Source organism: Lactuca sativa, chromosome 1 (genome assembly GCF_002870075.4).
Source record: "Lactuca sativa cultivar Salinas chromosome 1, Lsat_Salinas_v11, whole genome shotgun sequence".
Classification (NCBI taxonomy): domain Eukaryota; kingdom Viridiplantae; phylum Streptophyta; class Magnoliopsida; order Asterales; family Asteraceae; genus Lactuca; species Lactuca sativa.
The window spans coordinates 172,182,781-172,203,946 of record NC_056623.2 but is presented as its reverse complement, the minus strand read 5'-3'; the positions used below and the strand labels follow the sequence as shown (position 1 = coordinate 172,203,946).

General features: G+C 38.5%; 1 protein-coding gene across 1 annotated transcript; it reads left to right on the top strand.

Annotated features, from left to right (window-relative positions):
* Positions 1-20,143: 20,143 nt before the first annotated feature.
* On the top strand, positions 20,144-20,748 carry LOC111877392 (uncharacterized mitochondrial protein AtMg00810-like). Its single transcript, XM_023873923.1, has 2 exons — positions 20,144-20,396; positions 20,534-20,748. The coding sequence occupies exons 1-2, from the start codon at positions 20,144-20,146 to the stop codon at positions 20,746-20,748; spliced, it is 468 nt and encodes a 155-aa protein (XP_023729691.1).
* The last annotated feature ends 418 nt before the right edge of the window (positions 20,749-21,166 follow it).

Genomic DNA, 21,166 nt, shown 5'->3' with positions numbered 1-21,166 from the left:
TATCCAAGGATTTTCTTCAATTGCTACTCCACTAACAGATTTGACCCACAAAGGATATACTTATGCTTGGAGTGATAAGCACATAGAAGCATTCGAGTTACTAAAGAAGGAGCTATGTGAGGCACTGATTCCTTCTCTACCCGATGGAGTTGAAGAATTGACTGTCTATAGCAATGTGTGTGGTGTTGGGTTGGGTTGTGTTTTGACCCAAAGAGAAAAGGTGATAGCATATGCGTCTTGATAGCTGAAAGAGCATGAAAAGAACTACCCCACTCATGATTTGGAGTTGGCAAGGGTAGTTTTCTCTATAAAGATAAGGAGGCATTACCTCTATGACACGAAGTTCAAACTTTTCACTAATCATAAGAGTCTCCAATATCTCTTTAGTCAGAAAGAATTGAATATGAGGCAACGACGCTGGCTAGTGTTACTTGAGGACTACGATTGTGAGATACTTTACCACCCCGGTAAAGCGAATGTTGTCGCTGATGCTCTCAGTCGGAAAGTCAATCTTGAAAGAAAAAGGCCAAGAGTGAAGAGAATTGAAGTTGTCTCGACAATTGTGGAAAGTATAAAGAAAGCTCAAGAGGAAGCTTGATAGAAGAATGACCGAAAGGAAGAACGTTTGGGCAAAACGTTGGTGTTCGGTATAAACAGTCATGGACTAAAAGTATTCCAAGATCATATTTGGGTACCAAAGACTAGAGGAGTAAGAAATCTTATGATGGAAGAATCTCACAAAACCATGTACTCAATTCATCCTGGCAGCACTAAAAATGTATAGGTACCTAAGACCCTACTATTGGTGGCTGACGATGAAACTCGACATTGCGAAGTATGTGGCCGAGTGTGTGACCAGTGCAAGAGTTAAGTCACAACATCAGAAACCATACGGGAGTTTAGAACCTTTACCTATACCTATGGGTAAATGAGAAGACATTTCTATAGATTTTGTCACTAAGCTGCCCAAAACAAAGAATGGTCACAATATGATTTAGGTGGTCCTTGATCGATTCACTAAAACTGCACATTTCATAGCAGCCAATGAGAAATGGTCTATGGATAAGTTTGTGAATTCTTACGTGAAGAAAATTATGAGGTTTCACAGTGTTCCGTTAACGATTGTATCAGATCGTGACAGCCGTTTCACCTCAAGGTTTTGGAAAAGTCTACAAGAGGAAATGGGTACCAAGTTCTGTTTAAGTACATCTTACCATCCACAAACTGATGGTCAGAGTGAAAGAACAATACAAACACTTAAAGATATGTTGAGAGCATGTACCCTAGAATTTCTAGGTAACTGGGATGAACATTTACCTATGTTAGAATTTTCCTACAATAATAGTTTTCACTCGATCATAAAGATGAAACCTTATCAAGCTTTGTACGGAAAGAAGTGTCGTACGCCGTCTTGTTGGCTTGAGGCTGGAGAAAAGCTATTTATGGGACCCGAGATGGTCCATCAGACTGCTGAGAAGTTGAAAGTGATCAGGGAAAGAATGTTAGCAGCTTAGTATCGTCAAAAGCTACGCTGACAAGAAAAGACGACTGATGACTTTTGAAGTTGGAGATTCGGTTTTGCTTAAAGTCTCGCTGTGGAAGGGACTTATAAGATTTTGTAAAAGGGGAAAGTTGAGTCTAAGGTTTATTGGACTGTTTAAAGTTCTTCAGAGGAATGGGAACCAAGCTTACAAGCTAGAACTACCAAAAGAATTGGATGGTATTCATAACACTTTTCATGTGTGTTATTTGAGGAAGTTCACGGGAGAAGTTCCCGATATAATTCCAATTTCCGAATTGAGAAATGATAAGAACAAAAGGTTAATTGAAGAACCTGAGGCAATCTTTCACCAAAAGACTACGAAATTGCAACAAAAGATGGTCGAATTAGTTCTTGTCCGTTGGAAACATACGAATGGGCCAAATCTCACCTGGGAAGCGGAGAGTGACATGTTGAGTCGCTATCTGCATTTGTTTGTTGATGTGTGATTCCGGGGACGGAATCATCCTAAGGGGGAGAGAATTGTAGCGCCCGCATTTCCAGGCTAGGCATTATTGTTGATGAAATAGTCTAGGTTAACCTTTGTAACTCTTTTGAAGTATTAATGATGAAATATTTGAGTATTATGTGCTTTATGCTTAGTTGTGTAGCTTAATTGAATTAAGAATAAAATAAGCGTCAAAATTAAAGTGTGAGATAAACCCGATATCTTTACAAAAGTTGTAGTGGTTGAAACAAGGATTCCGGAGATATAAAGAACGCCGAAGTCCGAGTTATAACGAAGAAGTTATGACCTATCGAAGTTTCACGACAGAACCGGCACGACACTGAATGACGTAAAATATGAATTTAAGATTGAGCGATATCTAGCCTTAGTGATCTAAACGAAAGTCGTAGAGTATGTTAAACCGAGAGCGTACATAAAAAGAACATCCAAATCTGACTTTGTATGAGGAAGTTTTGATTTTTCGAAGTTTCGACTTAGCAGGAGACAGCTCGAAGTTCGAATTTGAGATCGAACGGTTTTTAGCCGAAACAATCTAAATGGGAATCGAAGATCTCCTCAATGGTAGTGCAACGGTAAAAAGACAGACGAAAACGGGTGTCGGATGAAGAAGTTATGAACTTATAACGGAGTTTTCCTGTCCTGACCTACTAGAAATAATATTTTATAATATATAAAAACATAAATTCAGAATTAGCCAACGGAGTCTAAATGAGAGTTGTAGAGCATAATCTCACCTACGCGTGGAGAAAAGGAACATCAAAAACAGAGCTCGTATGCGAACGTTATGAATTTCTGAAGTTCAGGGCGTGAACCCAAGGCTGTGTCAGAGCTCACGAGGTGAACATATGTAGTTCACGAGGTGAGCATTAGTGGCTCACGAGGTGAACAGATGATGGACGTCTTCCAGCGCAAGTGGACATGACGAACTCAATGACGTATCGAGCTCACGAGGTGAGCATATGTAGCTCACGAGGTGAATATTAGAAATTCATGCGGTGAACCTAGAAAATTCACCCTATAAATAGAAATCAAGGGTTAGTAGAGTTTGGTTGCTCATCTCCTACTCTCCCACTCCTGATACTCTCTCTATGCCCTATTTTAACCCCTGAAAGCCACGATATCATCCCGATACCCGAAGCAAGTCCCGAAGCCCGAAGATCCCGAGAAGGAAAGAGTTTCCGAGCCGAAGCTCTGCCAGTGAGAAGCCCTGTGTGTGAAGTGATCCCGGTTTCACCGAAGAATACTACTCTTAGAGCTGTAATACTGTCCGATCATCTTTTGATCAAGTGAGTGTGAAGTTACTTTCTTCTAACACATAGATATGAAGTATCTCTACAAAATACGTGCTATGTGTTATATGTATATAATCTCATTATTTGGAATGCGTAAGTGTGCATGGTTGCTTTCTGTTAACACACATATATAAATTATACTCTATAAAATACGTGCTATGTGAATAGATACTATTTGTCATGTGATATGAGTGTCGAAAGAATTTGTTATACAGGTTTTATGTTGTATATAAACAAGTGTATTTTATCTACAAATATGTGGGTAGAACATGGGTAGATAGTGATGTGTGATGAAATAAAAATGTTGAGAGGCCTTGATGTCATTGTTATCCAGTCATCTAGCGGAATTTAGATGACGACCACAGACTCTTTCTAGACAGTCACCTGGAACACCAACAGACTCATAACCTGTAGGTGTTAATGAACTTGGGTGTTCATTCGTTGTATTCCATCCCCCTCATGGTTTCCTTATTTGACATATATTGCTGGGAAACCCCCGAAGCATGTGATTTCGCCCCGATGAAATATTCTTAGACTAGGTCCCTTGTGAAAGGTGTTTAGGGATATAAAGTGAGAATAACGGGAATGCGTAATTGGGTTATTGTAGCTTGATGAAATTAAAGTAATTATTTATTGTGGGTTGAAAACCCTATATGCTCACCAGGCTCCCAAGCCGGACCCACTCAGTTTTCTTTGTATTACAGGTAGTGGCAACAGAGCATAAGTTGGATGAATTATCAAGTTGTTTTTGGATTATACACCTGTTGTTATATTTAACTATTGTAAGGTCTGTATTGAAATGTTTATGCTTTTGGTCTGTTTATCGGAACATGACATCTTGAGTATTGTTGTATAATGAAAAATACATTTCTTTAAGAAATGCTTTTGTAAATCTTATTTTTATCATATTTTGTTTTGGGAACAAATTCCGCAACTCTTTTATTCAAAGGATTACTCTGAAATTATTTTAAAAGCGTAAATTAAACCGGTCTTTTATGGCTGTGATTTTGGGGATGTCACACTAGCTATGGTGAGATATATATATATATATATATATATATATATATATATATATATATATATATATATATATATATATATATATATATATTTGTTTTTTAAGACCAGGTTGAAATATACCCCAAGGTGGGGTCCATTATCGCATGTTTGGGTAGAAATATACCCCATGGCGGGGCCCATCCTTGCTTATTGGGTTTGAATATACTCCTAGGCTAGGCACAATTGTATGTTTTGTCTGTGGTACTTTGGGAAAACTCACTAAGATGGCATGACATTCACTCCCCACTATTTTTCGCACTTATTAGTATTGTCACTCTGATGATTTGATATAATGATTATGTAATGGATTTTGGGTTGTTACGTTGACGAATAGTCGGTTCCAATGCCCAGATTTCATCCAAATTACAACCTAAAAGCTATGGGGGATCAATAATCAAGGATTTTACAAGTAGACTACATCACCAATTTCATCATAAACACCACAAATTGGCGAATTTAGCAAAACCATAGATTTTTCCCCAATAACCAAAAACCCTAAATTAGGGTTAAATTGACTGATTAAACTAGAAATTAGGCATTAGGGTTTAGTAATCGGTAGTTAAAATAGATATGTGACCAATCAATTTTGAATATTTCAAACCAAAGATCCTAAAAGCTCAAAAACACGAAAAACTGAGAACCAAAGGATCAAGATGCTCAAGATGGATGTTAACGTTCAGTGTAATAAGTAACATAGAAGTAAGGAAATCGAGAAATCAAAGAATGGAAGCTCGAAAACGACAATCTTGCGGCATGTCCGTCGCATGTGAGTGCCAATACAGTGTGGAGACCAATTGGAAAAGGAGGGAAGTCTCGAATAAAGCTAAAAAGTGTCATTAAATACTAAATTGATAAAGGTGCATGCGGCGTGTATGCCATGCACCGTGTGTAACAGCTAATTTTCAAAAATTGACACTTTTACCCCGAATGTATTTTACCTACCACTCTTTTACCTTCAAAGATAAAAATCCATGTAAAGCTTAGAAACCTTGCTTAGCCAAAGTCACGAAGCGTGAAAAGAATAACGTAGCAATATTCATAGTAAGCCTCTTAAATTACAGGGAATCTCATTTATAGACAGCCAAGCCATCGAGGAAAAGCATAGGCCGATAAGAAGATAGGTTACTAAGGAATTAACTAGTTAGAAATTGTAATATGTGTTGAAATTACAAGTACGAATAATAGTGCATTCCTAAAAGATTAAAGACACAAAAAGATTTAAATTTTTTGAATTATACCAATCAAATCTATGTGTACGAAATAATAATTAACAGGACGATAACACGACGACGTTAGAATTAGTAGATCCAACCATCATCAAGTCAATGATGAACGTCAAGTATCAGGCGTTCTAGGAAATTATGGAGTTTCTCGGAAGGAAGGAAATATTGAAAAAGGGGATCTAGAAAGTAGGCAGATAACAGACACCTACAAGGAGTTCATCAATGGCAAACCAAAACCCTTCTGTAGAGAGGAAATAGTAAATGGCTTAATCTATTGGATAAAAGAGATTGAAAGCAAGTGTGTCAAGGACTGTATGGTAAAGCTTACAACCTACACATTTATAGGTAAGGCTCTTATCTGGTGGAATGCTCAGGTAAAAACCTTAGGCGTAGACGTAGCTTACGTAATTCCATTGGAAGAGCTGAAGAAGCTGATGATAAGAGAATTGTGCTCTAGGTAAGACATGATCTATGTGGAATATGAATTCCACCACCTAACTACAAGGAACACAAGCACGACAACCTATACCAAACTCTTTAAGGACCTAGCCACAATATGTCCAAAATTGATTTGCTTGGAAATCACGAAGATCGAAACATACATCAAAGGGCTAGCTCATGAAATAAAATGATGATATACACAACCCAACCCAATACCTACAAATATGCTAAACAACTAGCCTTTAATATAGAAAAACTAGTAATCAAGAAGAAAGCATTCGAATCAAGAAGGAGCTAGAATAGAGTCAAGGATTTCAGAAAGAGGTGGGAAGAAGGTCCCAAGGGAGAATCAATTCGATCCTCATGGAAGGAAATAGACAGCAAGAAGTACCAAAAAAAGATCAACGACTCTGCCAAAAGGATACTTAGGGAGTCTTCCAAAGTGTGAAAATTGTAGTTATCACCATCAGGGAAATTGCAGGGAACTAGTTTATGACAATTGTAGTGGAAAAGGGCATCTCATAAAGTCTTACAGAAACTAACAAAGCCCGTGGAAAGATACTTAAAGTAAAGTATTTAGGATTATAGAATTATGTAAGTTAGATAACCTGTGAAAACATTTATGTAATGCATTGGATATTGAGCGAAAATATTGGTGATCCTTGAAAGGAATGTAATATATATGCAGTTATTTATAATATAATCATGTGTAAGATATTCATAAGGATGGTAAAATTAGTACTTACACATGGAAATTAGAACATAGAAATCCCTCTAGAAATCAATAACAAAACAAAGAAAGAATAATATCTAAACCTAGGTTTCCTATTGGTGTAAAAAGAAAATAAATAGACACCAAAAGGATGAAGTTAAACAACTAGAAGTAGAAACAACGAGAACACAGAGGAAGTGTGACCATGGGAGAATAAGTTAACCACAAAAAGGAAGAATCAAATAGAGATTAAGAAATCGGTCTACCTTGATAAGAGAACCCTATGATCTAAATTTCGGGACGAAATTCCTTAAAAAGGGGGCGAAGAATGTAACAATTGCAAAAGTTCTCACCATTCAACAATTGTAAAAGACTTAAAATATGATAATTATCCAAACACAAAGAACAAACGCCAAATATATGAGAAAAAGTAGTCCAAAATATATGAAAATCGCACAAGTAGGTGGGGAAAAAGTAACATTATCAAATAACATATTAGTAAAGTACTCACCGACATGGTCTGAACGACATAAACTTCGTAAAAATCTAACTTCGATCAGAGGAGTTTTGATTTTTTTAAAAGGATAAAATCAACTATATCAATAAATTTCACAACGTCAAAATAATACTAAGTGATTGGTTGAGTTTTGGCTAAGGTCGTTAAAAGGAAAGTCTTAGTACTCCTTGAGATGAGAACTTTGCGGCAAAGAAGACAAAAAATAGTGTATGTACGAAGAAAGTATGATATTTGGAAAAACATGACATACTGGCTAAAAATGAAAGTAGGAATTAGCCAAAACAACCTAAAGGTAAGTTGCAGTACTCATCAATAACTACAAAAATATATAAGGAATGTCAGAAACAAGAGCTATATGAATGTTTAGAAGATATTAATCGTGTGCGCGACATACACGCCATGCACGATGTGCACCTCTGACACCCAGATTCCTAGAGATGCGAGAGATGTGGACAACTAGGAAATTGACATGTGGCAAATTTTGGATGGAGCCATGAGGTTCGCGCACGATGCATATAGATATTTGCACCGCGCGCACACAAAAATCGACACTATAAATAGAGGCCTTCACTTCTACAATATCCACACCTCAAACACCCTTTTTTCTAACTGAACCCATTTTAGGTCCTCTTCCTCCTCCCGATGGCTCGAAACTCCCATTGTGATAGAAAAATTCCCTTTAATCACGCTACTAAGGAAAGTTCACAGCCCCACTTTTTACAATTGTCCAATGTTTTATGGGGAGATTACATTTTATAGAACTATATCAAATGATTTTACAAAAATATATTTATTTGTAATATATCAGTAGTTTATACATGAAATGTTAGGATAATATTATGCCCGATAACTACCCAGCCGAAACTTTAGGAATGATATTATGTCTAGTCGTTATAATGCCTAAAGTTACACTGGAGGATTATACCTAGTTGTTATGCTGGCCAATTCCCTAGGAGAACCTAGTACCTAGTCGTTATGTTACCTAAATGTAAGGATAAGCATTGTACCTAGTTGTTACTCTACCCTAATATCCTATCAATATCACAATCATAATAATTATTATATACATGTGGTTAGGTATATGTATGTATCAAAAATTATGTAAGAAAACTATATTAAAGGAAAACTTAAGGATAAACAATGTACTTAATTGTACTCTACCCTTGTATCCAATCGAAGAATATTAATACAAAGATAATTATTATATATATGGTTATGTGTGTGTATGTGTGTATGTATATATATATATATATATATATATATATATGTGTGTGTGTGTGTGTGTGTGTGTGTGTGTGTGCGTGTGTGTGTGTGTTTGTGTGTAATTATGATAGGAAATCATATTAAAGAACAAACTAAAAGATAGAATAATAAGGATAAATAATCATACTTTAAAGTTTTATCAAAGCATTTTATTCATCCTTTAGCCGATTAAAATTCAGCTAACCCTGAATCTATAACCATTAATACTAATTGAGCTTTTTATGCATAGGTCTACACGGGATTGACACTCCCACCCGGTTGCTAGCTATAACCCCAACATGCATAATTTTATAGTCTTTCGATGTCTGATAAAGCGTTATGGCGGGAAAATTTCAAGTCATATAGCTCGATTATAGGAATCATTATAACATTGTTTGCCAACTTTAATTAATTAAAACTACCTAGAGGGGAACACCTTGAATGTAGTCAAAGTATTAAACAAGTTAAGAAAAAGGGATAATAATATATACAACAAAAGTCATAAGAACTCTATTAAAGACTAATGATAAAGCTATAAGAAAGAAAACTATAGGATGGAAATAAATTCATATGAAGAGATGGATTAATAATGAACCCAATATAAAGATAAATACTATATTAGTAACTTCTTGGTTGTCAAATATATCTTAATAAAAGAAAATAATAGAAGGAAAACACAAGTTTAAAGTATAATGAATTATGATACTAATCATATTCATAAAGAAAATGTTTCTCAATAAAGCTATGAAAACATGTGAATTCACCAACATTATGTTGACCGTTTTCAAAACCCATGTATTCCTAGGAAACCGAAAGGAGAGAATATCATTGCAAGGAAGGACAAGAGGCATGGAAATAGATAGTTATTAACACATAAAATTTAAATGAATTGATTGTGTATTAATAAAAGAATTATGTTGTTCATTTTATGCTCTGTGATTTGGATAATCAATGTACCTTGTCACGGTTTTCCGTTTCCGCCTCTGGCCAAGGGTGTGACAGTAAACGAGTATGTAAATTACATACATAAATGCGTAATGTAAACGAGCATGTAAATAAATGTGTAAATGTAAACGAGTATGTAAATAACATAAATAAATGCGTAAATGTAAACAAATATGTAAATAAACGCGAGAAACATAAGTAAACAAAATTTTAAAATATAAATAAACGTAATACATATGGTAAATGTAAATTTGTGCGCGCGTCTTCTCCCCCCAAAAGGTTTAATGATAAAAAAAGTGGTTGTAAAAACTCACCCTTGAAGCGTGAATTTGATTTGTTTGGAGTTGGTTCATTTTTGTGAAGCTTAATGTGAGAAACCGCAATCAACAAACCCCCATAATTGTTTTGTAGTATTTTAAACTAAAGGGATGCTTTTTTTAACGATTTAAACCAAAAGAGATTATTTTAAATCTTATAAAACAAATGAAGGGCTGTTTTAATCTTGTAACACCAATGGAGGTTTTTTTTGTAATTTAATTAACACAAAAGGAATTTCTTTTGGTTTAAAAACAAGTAAGAAGGGTGGATTAGAATATTTAGTAAAAACAAGGGTTGACCTTGTAATAATTTAATAAATGGAGGGTTGATTTGATTTCAAATATACAAATAAGGGTATTGGTCACATTAACACCAAAGAGTGCTGATTTTGTAATAATATACAAACAATAGGGTTCTTTTTTCCAATTTGATACAAATAGGGGAAAGGGTCATCATCTTCAAATGATCGGAAAGGAAAACGAACGCATAAATGGGAAGCACCTCTGGTAGTGGCTGAGAAATCACGAGGAGTAGATAAATCGATCTCCAGTGACCCTTTTATGGTTTCTCTACTCATTGTCAATGGAAACAAATCGGAAGAGTGGAGAAAATCAGGCACAAAGTAGATAGTGGTGGTTCTGTGGTGGTGCTCAACAAGGCAAAGAGAGGTAAATCGGAGGTGGCAGTTGGTGGTGAGAGTACAAGAGATCTGATGCGCATGGACAAGGTTTGAGAATTCAAACCTTGAGCTGGTGCTTAAGATCAATATCTGCTTACTAAGGAATGTTCTAGTCAAGTCTGGCAAGACCAGTCAAGTCTGAGTTATTACATTCAACAAAGTATTCAAGATATAAATGAAGAGTGAAGTTAATGATCAAGGTAAAGACAATAAATGAAGTAGAAGAAGAAGAATATTTTAGAGAACAACTTGAAAGATAATGAAAGTGAATTAAACTAGAATATTGCTATATTTGTTTGAACAATCCGTCAAGTATTTTGTCATTAAATTCTCTTATAAATAGGTAGACTGATTACACACTTCGGACCATAACACATACATTGAATTGGATAATAGAGTTGTTCCTGACACTCTGATTATCTAACTTTTAACAAAAGGGACTAAGTCCTATGACATGTTACATCAAACAAAATGAAAAATCTGATTAATATAGACGAAAGAGTATTTTCGGACATTCTCCAACCTTCATTGTGGACACCATACAGACTCCGGACTTTGACTTGACTCCAAAATAAGGACTGACTTCGGAACTTGGTTGACTCTGGAACATATAAAGCATAGATTGCTTACCAATTTGAGGCTTGAAAGGGGGTTTTGGATCAAAATCGGATTTTAGAGAGAGAGTAGTGAGAGAAAGTGTTTTAAGAGAGAGAAAAAGCTTCAAAATGATGTCACTCAATCCCTTATATAGGGGTTGATTTTATGGCCCGGTGGAATTCTACCCGATACTGACGTTAAACGGTGCTTTTGGTCGTACCCGATAAATTTGCCGTAATCACGACATAGATGAAACAAAAAATTTTCCAAACGAATATGGAAAATATTTTAATGTTTATAATGTATCCTGACACTTATGAAACCGAAATAAAAGTTGCAATTAAATTAATTTAACTCAAAAGTTAGCGGGACAAAATGAATACAGACGGTTTTATTTAACGGGAACGGTTTATAATGACAGAATAAATTACGGGTTGTCACATTATCCCCCCGTTAGAGGGAATTTCGTCCCGAAATTCAAAATGAAGATACAAATCATGGATTTAGAAAGAGATGTGGTTATTTCTGCTTCATCGAGTGTTCGCGCTCCCAAGTGAACTCGGCTCCCCGCTTGGCATTCCAGCAAACCTTCACTATTGGGATGCGGCTTTGTTTCATACGTTTGATCTCTTGATCCATGATTTCGATTGGTTGTTCCACAAAGTTCAGGTTCTTGTTGATCTCGATCTCTTCAAGAGGGATCATGAGGGTCTCATCGGATAGACACTTTTTCAGATTAGAGACGTGGAAGACAGAATGGATGTTGCTAAGTTCTTGAGGTAGTCGGAGTTTGTAGGCTACAGGACCGATCCTAGCGAGGATCTCGAAAGGTCCGATGTACCTCAGGTTATGTTTTCCGCGCTTTCCAAAGCGTATCATACCTTTCCAGGGCGAGACCTTTAACATGACACGATCTCTAACCTGGAATTCCAGAGGTTTTCATTGTTTATCGGCGTAACTCTTTTGTTGGTCTCGTGAAGCTTTCAGTCGATCTCGGATTTGAATGATTTTCTCGGTGGTTTCGCGGATAATTTCAGGACCAGTGAGAGCACTGTCGGGAAATCGACTCTTGGCTAGTTGTGTGTCCCCTACCTCGGCCTAGCACAGAGGGGATCTGCAGTTGCGGCCGTAGAGGGCTTCGAACGGGGCAGCCTTGATACTGGTGTGGTAACTGTTGTTATACGAGAACTCGACACAGGCTCTCAGCTTGTCTTCCAGGGTTTGAATAGTTCTCTCACACTGTCCATCTGTCTGAGGATGATAAGTTGTACTCATGTCTAGCTTAGTTCCAAGAGCTTTCTGAAGGGACTGCAAAAACCTTGAGGTAAACCTTCTATCTCGATCGGAGATAATGCACACAGGCACACCGTGCAGTCGGACTATCTCTTGGATGTAAGTTCGCGTGAGTCTTTCCATCTTGAATGATTCTTTAATCGGAATGAAGTGAGTGGATTTTGTCAAACGATCGACAATTAGCCAGATGGTATCGTACCCACTCGGAGATTTGGGTAACTTGGTGATGAAATCCATGGTAATCATCTACCATTTCATTTAGGTATCTCGGGCTACTGGAGCATACCCGAGGGCTTCTGGTACTCGACTTTCACCTTGGCGCAAGTCAAGCACTTGCCCACGAATGTAGCGATCTCGGCTTTCATGTTTGGCCACCAATATTCTCTCTTGAGATCCAGGTACATCTTATTCAAACCCGGGTGAACAAAGTATCTGGTCTTGTGTGCTTCCTCCATGACAACCTCCCTGAATCCTCTGAATTTTGGGGTTTAGATTCGGTCCATGAAACAATAGACTCCGTCACCTCTGATCTCAAGTTTCTTATCCATTCCCCTCAAGGCTTCGTTTGACAAGTTCTCTGGTTTAAGGGCTTCCAACTGAGCTTCTCGAATTTGCATGGATAAGTGAGAATGGATAGTCATCGTCAGTTTCTTCACCTTACGGCTTGAACTTTCCTTTCGGCTAAGGGCATCTGCCACCACATTGGCCTTGTTGGGATGGTAGAGGATTTCACACTCATAGTCACTGAGTAGCTCTACCGATCATCGTTTCCTCATGTTTAAGTCCTTCTGATTGAAGATGTGCTGCAGGCTCTTATGGTCAGTGAAGATCGTACACTTGGTCCCATAGAGATAATGTCTCCAAATCTTCAGTGCAAAGACTACTGCACCCAACTCCAGGTCGTGAGTGGTATAGTTGACTTCATGTGCCTTCAACTGTCTCGAGGAATAAACAATAACTTTTCCCCTTTGCATAAGCACACAACCTAAACCCTGATTAGACGCATCACAGTAGACGACAAAATCCTTCGTCCCTTCGAGCAGGGATAGGATAGGTGCGCTACACATGGCTTGCTTCAATGTTTGGAACGCAGTTTCTTGCTTTTCACTCCAACAAAAGGGTACACCTTTCTGTGTTAGAGTGGTGGGTTTGGCGATTCTGGAAATTTTTTGGATGAATCTCCGATAATAGACGGCGAGACCCAGGAATTGACGGATTTCTGTGGGTGTCTTCGGTGCCTACCAATTCTCTATCGCTTTGATCTTGGAAGGGTCCAGGTGTATACCATCCTCGCTTACCACGTGACCAAGGAAAATTACCTTCCGAATCTAGAATTCACACTTGGAAAATTTCGCATACAACTTTTCCGATCTAAGCGTTTCCAACACTAATCTCAAGTGTTGTTTGTGATCTTCTTCGCTTCGGGAGTAGACAAGTATGTCGTCAATGAACACGATGACGAACTTGTCTAAGAAGGGACCACACACTCGGTTCATTAGGTCCATGAACACAGACGGTGCATTGGTTAGACTGAAGGGCATCACTACTAATTCGTAGTGTCCATACTGAGTCCTGAAAGCTGTTTTGGAAACATCACTCTCATGAACTCATAGCTGATGGTATCCTGAACTATGTTCTATCTTTGAGAAGTAGCTGGCTTGCTGAAGTTGATCGAAGAGGTCATCTATTCGAGGAAGAAGATATCGGTTTTTAACGGTCAACTTATCCAGCTCACGGTAGTCGATGCACATTCGGAAGGATCCATCTTTTTTTCTTTACAAGCAAAACCGGAGCTCCCCAGGGTGAGGATCTTGGTCTGATGAACCCTTTGTTGAGTAGCTTGTTAAGCTGACTGGATAACTCCTGGATTTCTAGGGGAGCTAAGCGATACAGAGATTCGGCTACGGGGGTAGCTCCAGGAATTAGGTCGATGCGGAACTCAACTTAACGTTCGGGAGGAATTCCCAGGAGCTCTTCTGGAAAGACATCAGGAAAGTTACAGACTTCGGGGATGCTCTTGACGTCTTTAACTTCCTGTTTCTCATTGATTACATGGGATAGGAATGCATGGCACTCCTTTTGCTGAAGCTTTTGAACTTTGATGCAGGAAATGATGCGAAGATTGGAGCTAAGCTTATCGCCATAGATCATGAGAGTTTGACCCGAGGGGAGATTGAGACGGATGGCTTTTTCGTAGCAAAGGATATCAGCACGATTGGGACTCAACCAATCCATGCCAATGATAACATCAAAGCTCTTTACGGACACTGGCATAAGATCAATGAGAAATGAATGATCGTTCAGGGTAAGGGTACAACCTATAAATATATCGCTAGCGCTTTCTTTCTCACCGTTGGCCATCTCGACAGTAAATATTTCGATTAATGGTTAGGGATTATGTTTAAGGAGGTGTTTGAATGAATGGCTAACAAAACTACGTTCATCACCAGAATAGAAAAGGATACTAGCATAAGAGTTGTCGAGAAGGAACGTACCCAAGACAACGGTGGGATCGGCGACTGCCTCCTCTCGTCCAAAAGCTAGGACTCTCCCAGTGTTACCAGATGTTGCCGCCTTGGGGCAGTTCCTCTTGAAATGCCCGACTTCACCACAATTGTAGCAGGCCTAACCGATACCCGCTTCGGAAGATTGATTGGTTGATTGGCTGGTGCTTTGCAGAATCGAATCGAATGCCCCTTTTTACCACAATTGGAGCATGACAGTTCACGGCAGGGGCCAGGGTTATGGTGGTATTTAAACTTGTCACATTAGGGAAGGTTACCAGCATACCTACTAGTAGGTGCTTGAGCTATGGATCCGAAGGCAGAAGCAGCAACAGTAGCAGGGATAGTAGCAGCGTGGACTGCTACAGTTTGCTGCTTCTTCGAGGATTCCTGAGAAGACTGACTCTTCTTCTTCTTACAATACTTTCTTTTCTCACCACTCCTCTTTGTCGGTTAAGGAGTGGTGGCTGCTTCCCCAAGGTCATCACTATGGTCAATCAAGGTTTGCGCTAAGCTTTTGGCGCTGTCGTGTGTATCTGGCTTCGCAGCTAAAATGTTTCCCTTGGTTGGCTGGGTCAGCCCCCAGATAAATCTCTCAATGTTCTTACTCTCTGGGGTAACCATTCCTGGACAGAGTAGCGCCAAATCATCAAATCTGGAAGTGTACGCGGCGATGTCAGAACACTTCATCTTTAGATTCCAATGTTCATGCTCCAGCTTCTGCATTTCGCCCCGTGGGCAGTACTCCGCAAGCAGAAGATCTTCCATGGCCTCCCAACCCATAGCATTGGCTACAGGTAGAGTTAAGGATTTGAATCGGCCATTCCACCAAGTCAAGGCTTTATCGGTGAACGTGCAGGCAGCGAACTTTACCTTATCAGCTTCCGAACAAACACAGATTTCGAAAATAGATTCGATTTTCTTGAACCATCGGGTTAGGGAAATGACACCTCCAGTGCCATCGAAGGATGTGAGTTTCGTGTTCATAAAGTCTTTGTAGGAAAACTCCTTCCGGTGTCCCTGGCTACCTTCTTGGTTTTGAGATTGGGTACCACCTCCTGGACCACCAGAGCCACCGGGGTTCATTTGAGACATGGCGGCTGCTACTGCGGCAGTAACAGCTGCCTGGAACATCACAGGATCAAATTGTGGAGGAGGTGGTGGCGGATGAGGATTGTTGTTCTTTGAGCTGGGTCTCTTTCTTGGAGGCATCTTGATCTAAAAAGATCAGGAAAGAGAGGATGGGAAGTCCTCTGGATTGAATCAAGAAATATGAAACATAAGATATCTCATTATGATAGATATAGAATTTTATTAAGCGGTAAAGCAGGAAAGAGTTATCAAAGCAGATAAACTATCGCTAAAGGAATGATTGAGGAGCAATGCTTGAGTGAGGATTTCTATAACGAAGTTGGCTCTAGAAAATACTCCCATAGTATTTTATGTTTCGTTGCGAAGACGACTTGTTGTTTGGGTCTTGGGTAAGTTTTAGGCATGCTGAACACCACAGTCACTCCCAAGCACATGCTAGCCGTGTCTCGAATGAATATAGTTGATCAGGCTATATTGACCCTAGACATGACTACATAACTGCTCAGGTTTAACCACAGCGTACAACACCCATTTACTTATGTTTTGTTCTACTCGAGATTACGGATTCCGACGGTTAGGTATACTTGTATACTTTTGAAAATACTTATATTTTAAAGTATACTTTTAATTCAGAGCACTTAGGCCCCTTAGTGTTTATAGTCTCATACCATGTAAGGTTTGGTATACTTAGTTCACTATAAACAAGGGCTCTGATACCAATCTGTCACACCCCGAAACCGAAGGCGGAAATGTGCCGAGGCGGAGGTGACATCATGTAGTGTATCACAACCAATGTACATAGTAAACAAAGTAAACATAACCATTACATTTCATAAAAGTATTTACATTTGTTTGAAAGTAAAGTGATACAGTTTTATACGTATACATCATATGAACAAAATCTAAGACGAGTCTTCTATTCGCTTCGTCTTTTCCAAAAGATCGCGGGGTGCCTGTCTAATGCGGACCTGAGAATCCAAGCAGTATGAAAATCAACATAAAGCTGGTGAGTTCATAAGTGGTTTGTTTTCTATCCCATATTTTCTTAAAAGTAAAGTTTAGTTATCTGTTTGTTACACAATGTGGTTATGAACAGTTCAGTTATCCCAGGAAAAACCCTTATTTTCCTATAAGTTGGTTACCAACCCGAAATGAAATGTACAAGTGTCTACCATACTTGTTGTGTTACGAGTTGTATTCTAAAAACATGGTTATCCTTGTAAATTGCATTAGTTTTAACACGTATATAAAACTAATAAGTATAAAGTAAACAAATTACTAATTTCATTATTACTAACAAGTAAATCTCTGTTATCCAAATTGCGAGTTCCATAACCATACGATAGACTAGAATTGGCAATAAGAAGTCCAATGTCATTTTATGACTTTCGTCACCCTTGAACCTTTCGGTTCGACTGTAGCTAGCAGTCAGGTGCGGGGTAGTCAGCCTTGTATAGATCTGTACACTCAAGTCACGCTCTCCCTCCAAGAGATTTTGGTTACGGGGGCGATCCTCCACTCGCGTATCTCTGTGGAGTGTTTCCGAGGATGTGTCTCCAATTTTTAGGAATAACAAATTTACTAGTAATAATACGGAATAATCCTGTTACAAACAGTGATCCTCCACTCGCGTATCTATGTGGAGTGTTACCGAGGACAAATCAAATGTACTAATCTAATGTTTTTAACAGTGATGACATGGAACAAATCATTTGTGAAATATAAAACATGACAGTTTATAAAGAGTTTCACAAACAGTTTGAAAACTAACTGTATAGGTTAAACGGTTGGTTAATACTGTTTCCATTGTTAAAAGCATACAAAATATGAAACAATTCAAATGATATAATAATTTTAATTACAAGTTATCCTTGTACTTTTGCTTGTATCCCCCCCCCCCCCCTGAAAACATTGAAAACATTAAAAAGGGGTAGGGGTATGAAGTCACCAGACGAGGTACGTGTCGGTTTGGATGTTAAGTGTTAGTTCAGGGCTTGATAACATGCGATGTTCCTCTGTAATATGAAGAGATACACAAATGTATCTAATTAGACTTTGAACTAATAATTAGATAAGAATATACACTTCGAGATGCGAAAACACTTTATTTCAAGTGCTTAGAATGATCCGGGTAGCATCTAAGGGTGTGTAGGGCCTAGATAAGGAGTTTACTCTTCATGAGTAAGCCCTTAGGGGAGTTTACGGTCCAATGACCATATCCCCATGAGTTTACGGCCGTAAAATCATGGGTGGTGTGTTCTTGGGTGCTAAATCGTCTTACAATGCACAAAGGAGCATTCTAGGGTTGATTCCATGGCTTAGGAAGTGATCGGGACTTGAATTAACCTTGGAAAAGGAGTTTACGGTCTATGAAGATACTTTTGATGAGTTTACTACTGTAAACACATGATTTTATGGCCCTAAACTCATGCTCGCTCATGATTCATGTGATTTGGTGGTTGTAGGTTAAGCGTAACAAGTTCTAGGTCCAATTCTAAGCCATACAAGGTGTTAAGGGCACTTTAACACCCCTTGGAGGAGTTTATGGTCTAAGAAGGGGTGTTTATGGTACAAGAATGTTCTTGGGCCGTAAACTCAAATGTGACTCATTTGTGTATGTTTTGGTGCATCTCATGAAGGATTATAACGTTCTATACTCTCATGGAAGCTTTTGGAGGTGTTTAGGGGGCAAACTAACACCTTAAAAGGTGTTTATGGTCCATGAATGAGGGTTTATGGTCAAAGCATGTTCTTGGGCCGTAAAATCATGTTGAATCCTCAAATGATAAGATTTTGGGGTCCTAAGCTCATGCATGGAAGTTTCTAAGCCATATCTAAGCACTAGAAGTGATTCGGACGGGTTTTGGGGCTTCAAACCCCTCTTTATAGGTGTTCACGGTTTTGGGAGGTGTTCCCAACCGTAAACACTTGTTCATGGGTGTTTTGAGTGATTCAAACATGAATTTGCATACCAATCAAGTTAAACAACAAGTTAGGATATATTGCCTACCAATTTGAGGCTTGAAAGGGGGTTTTTGGATGAAAATCAGATTTTAAAGAGAGAGAGTAGTGAGAAAAAGTGTTTTAAGAGAGAGAAAAAGCTTCAAAATGATGTCACTCAATCCCTTATATAGGGGTTGAGTTTATGGCCCGGTGGAATTTTACCTGATATTGACGTTAAACGGTGTTTTGGTCGTACCCTATAAATTTGTCGTAATCACGACTTAGATGAAAGTAAAAATTTTCCAAACGAATATTGAAAATGTTTTAATGTTTATAATGTATTCTGACACTTATGAAACGGAAATAAAAGTCACAATTAAATTAATTTAACTCAAAAGTTAGCGGGACAAAATGAATACAAACAGTTTTATTTAACGGGAACGGTTTATAATGACGGAATAAATTACGGGTTGTCACAACTTTAACGTGATCATCCGATCAAAAATGTCATTGGTCAACTAGGCGACGAAGTTAAAACGAGGAGTCAGAGTGGAAATGTTAATACATATCTCTACTCTTGCTTCATCTCTCAGATCGAGCCAAAGAACATAGAAATGGCACTAAATGCACCTAGTTGGGTTGATGCGATGCACAAGGAACTAAATCAATTCGAGAAACTAGGGGTATGGAAAATGGTTGAGCTGCCAAAGGGCAAAAAGTCTTTAAACACGTGGTGGGTGTTCTGTGATAAACAAGACGATTGTGGGGTGATTGTGCAAAACAAAGCCCGTTTGGTTGTTCGTGGGTTTCAGCAAATTCAAGGTCTTGACTACACTGAAGTGTATGCTCCAGTAGCACGCCTTGAAGCTATCCATATCTTCCTGGCTTATGCCTCCTACATGGGGTTTCTCGTTTATCATATGGATGTCAAGACTGCCTTTCTATATGGAGTTGTGAAAGAAGATATTTATGTTGATCAACCTCCTAGTTTTGTCAACTCAAAATTTCCTAATCATGTCTACAAATTAGACAAGGCTCTGTACGGGTTGCATCAGCCTCCTCGAGCTTGGTATGCCACTCTAATAGATCATTTGGTTAAACATGGCTATACGAGAGGCATGATTGATCATACGCTCTTCATCAAGCTTGTGGATGCAGACTTAATTCTTGTATAGATATATGTTGATGACATCATTTTTGGGTCGACAAGCTCAAAGTTGTGCAAAGAGTTCAAGAATGTTATGAAGAAAAGATTTGAGATAAGTTCCTATGGAGAAATGACCATGTTTTTGGGTTTGCAGATCTGTCAAGATTCAACCAGAATCCTTTTGCATCAAGGAAAATATGTTGAAGACATGCTTGAGAAGTTTGGGTTTAAAGACTCCAAAGCTGCCTTGACGCCGATGGCTGAGCGACCCTTGTTGTCTCCAGATCCTGATGGTGAATCTGCAGATCAAACAGAGTATAGATCGATGATCAGATCCCTGATGTATCTGACTGCGACCAGACCCGTCATCATGTTCGCAGTCTGTTAGTATGCATGTTATCAGGCTAATCCTAAACTCTCTCATTTAAGTGATGTCAAAAGAATCATTAGGTATCTCAAAGGTAGCCTAAAACTGGGTCTTTGGTATCCTAAAAATTCTAATTTTTATTTATATGATTAGCTGACTGCAATTATGGAGGTTGTGAACTTGACGGGAAATCAACATCCGGGGGATGTCAATTCTTAGGCGACCGTCTGGTGTCTTGGAAGTGCAAGAAACAACAAATTGTCACAACCTCAACGGCGGAGGCAGAATACGTTGTTGCTTTTGCCTGTTGCTCTCAAGTAATATTGGATTCAACATCAGTTGTTAGACTACGGTTTGAATTTTCTTGAAACCCCTATCTTCTGTGATAATCATGCTACAATCCAAATCGCTAAAAATCTTGTCTAACACTCCAAAACCAAGCTGTAACAACCTAAAAATCATGACTAAAAATTTTGTTTTTAATTTAATAAATGAACCACAAGTGCCAACCATTCATCCAAAACATACCACATCAGATTATCATGTCTAAAACATTATTTTATTTTATCAATGTAAACATCCCAGGCTAAAACTCCTTTGGTGTGTATGCCATGCAATCACCCTGAACTCTTCCCTCCGCTACCGAAAGTACCTGAAACCAAAACTGAAAACCATAAGCACGAAGCTTAGTGAGTTCCCCAACCTACCATATACCACATACAATCATACACTGGGCACCCGCCCGCTGCATCGGGGCTTGCCCGACATCTGACTAACTCCGGCATC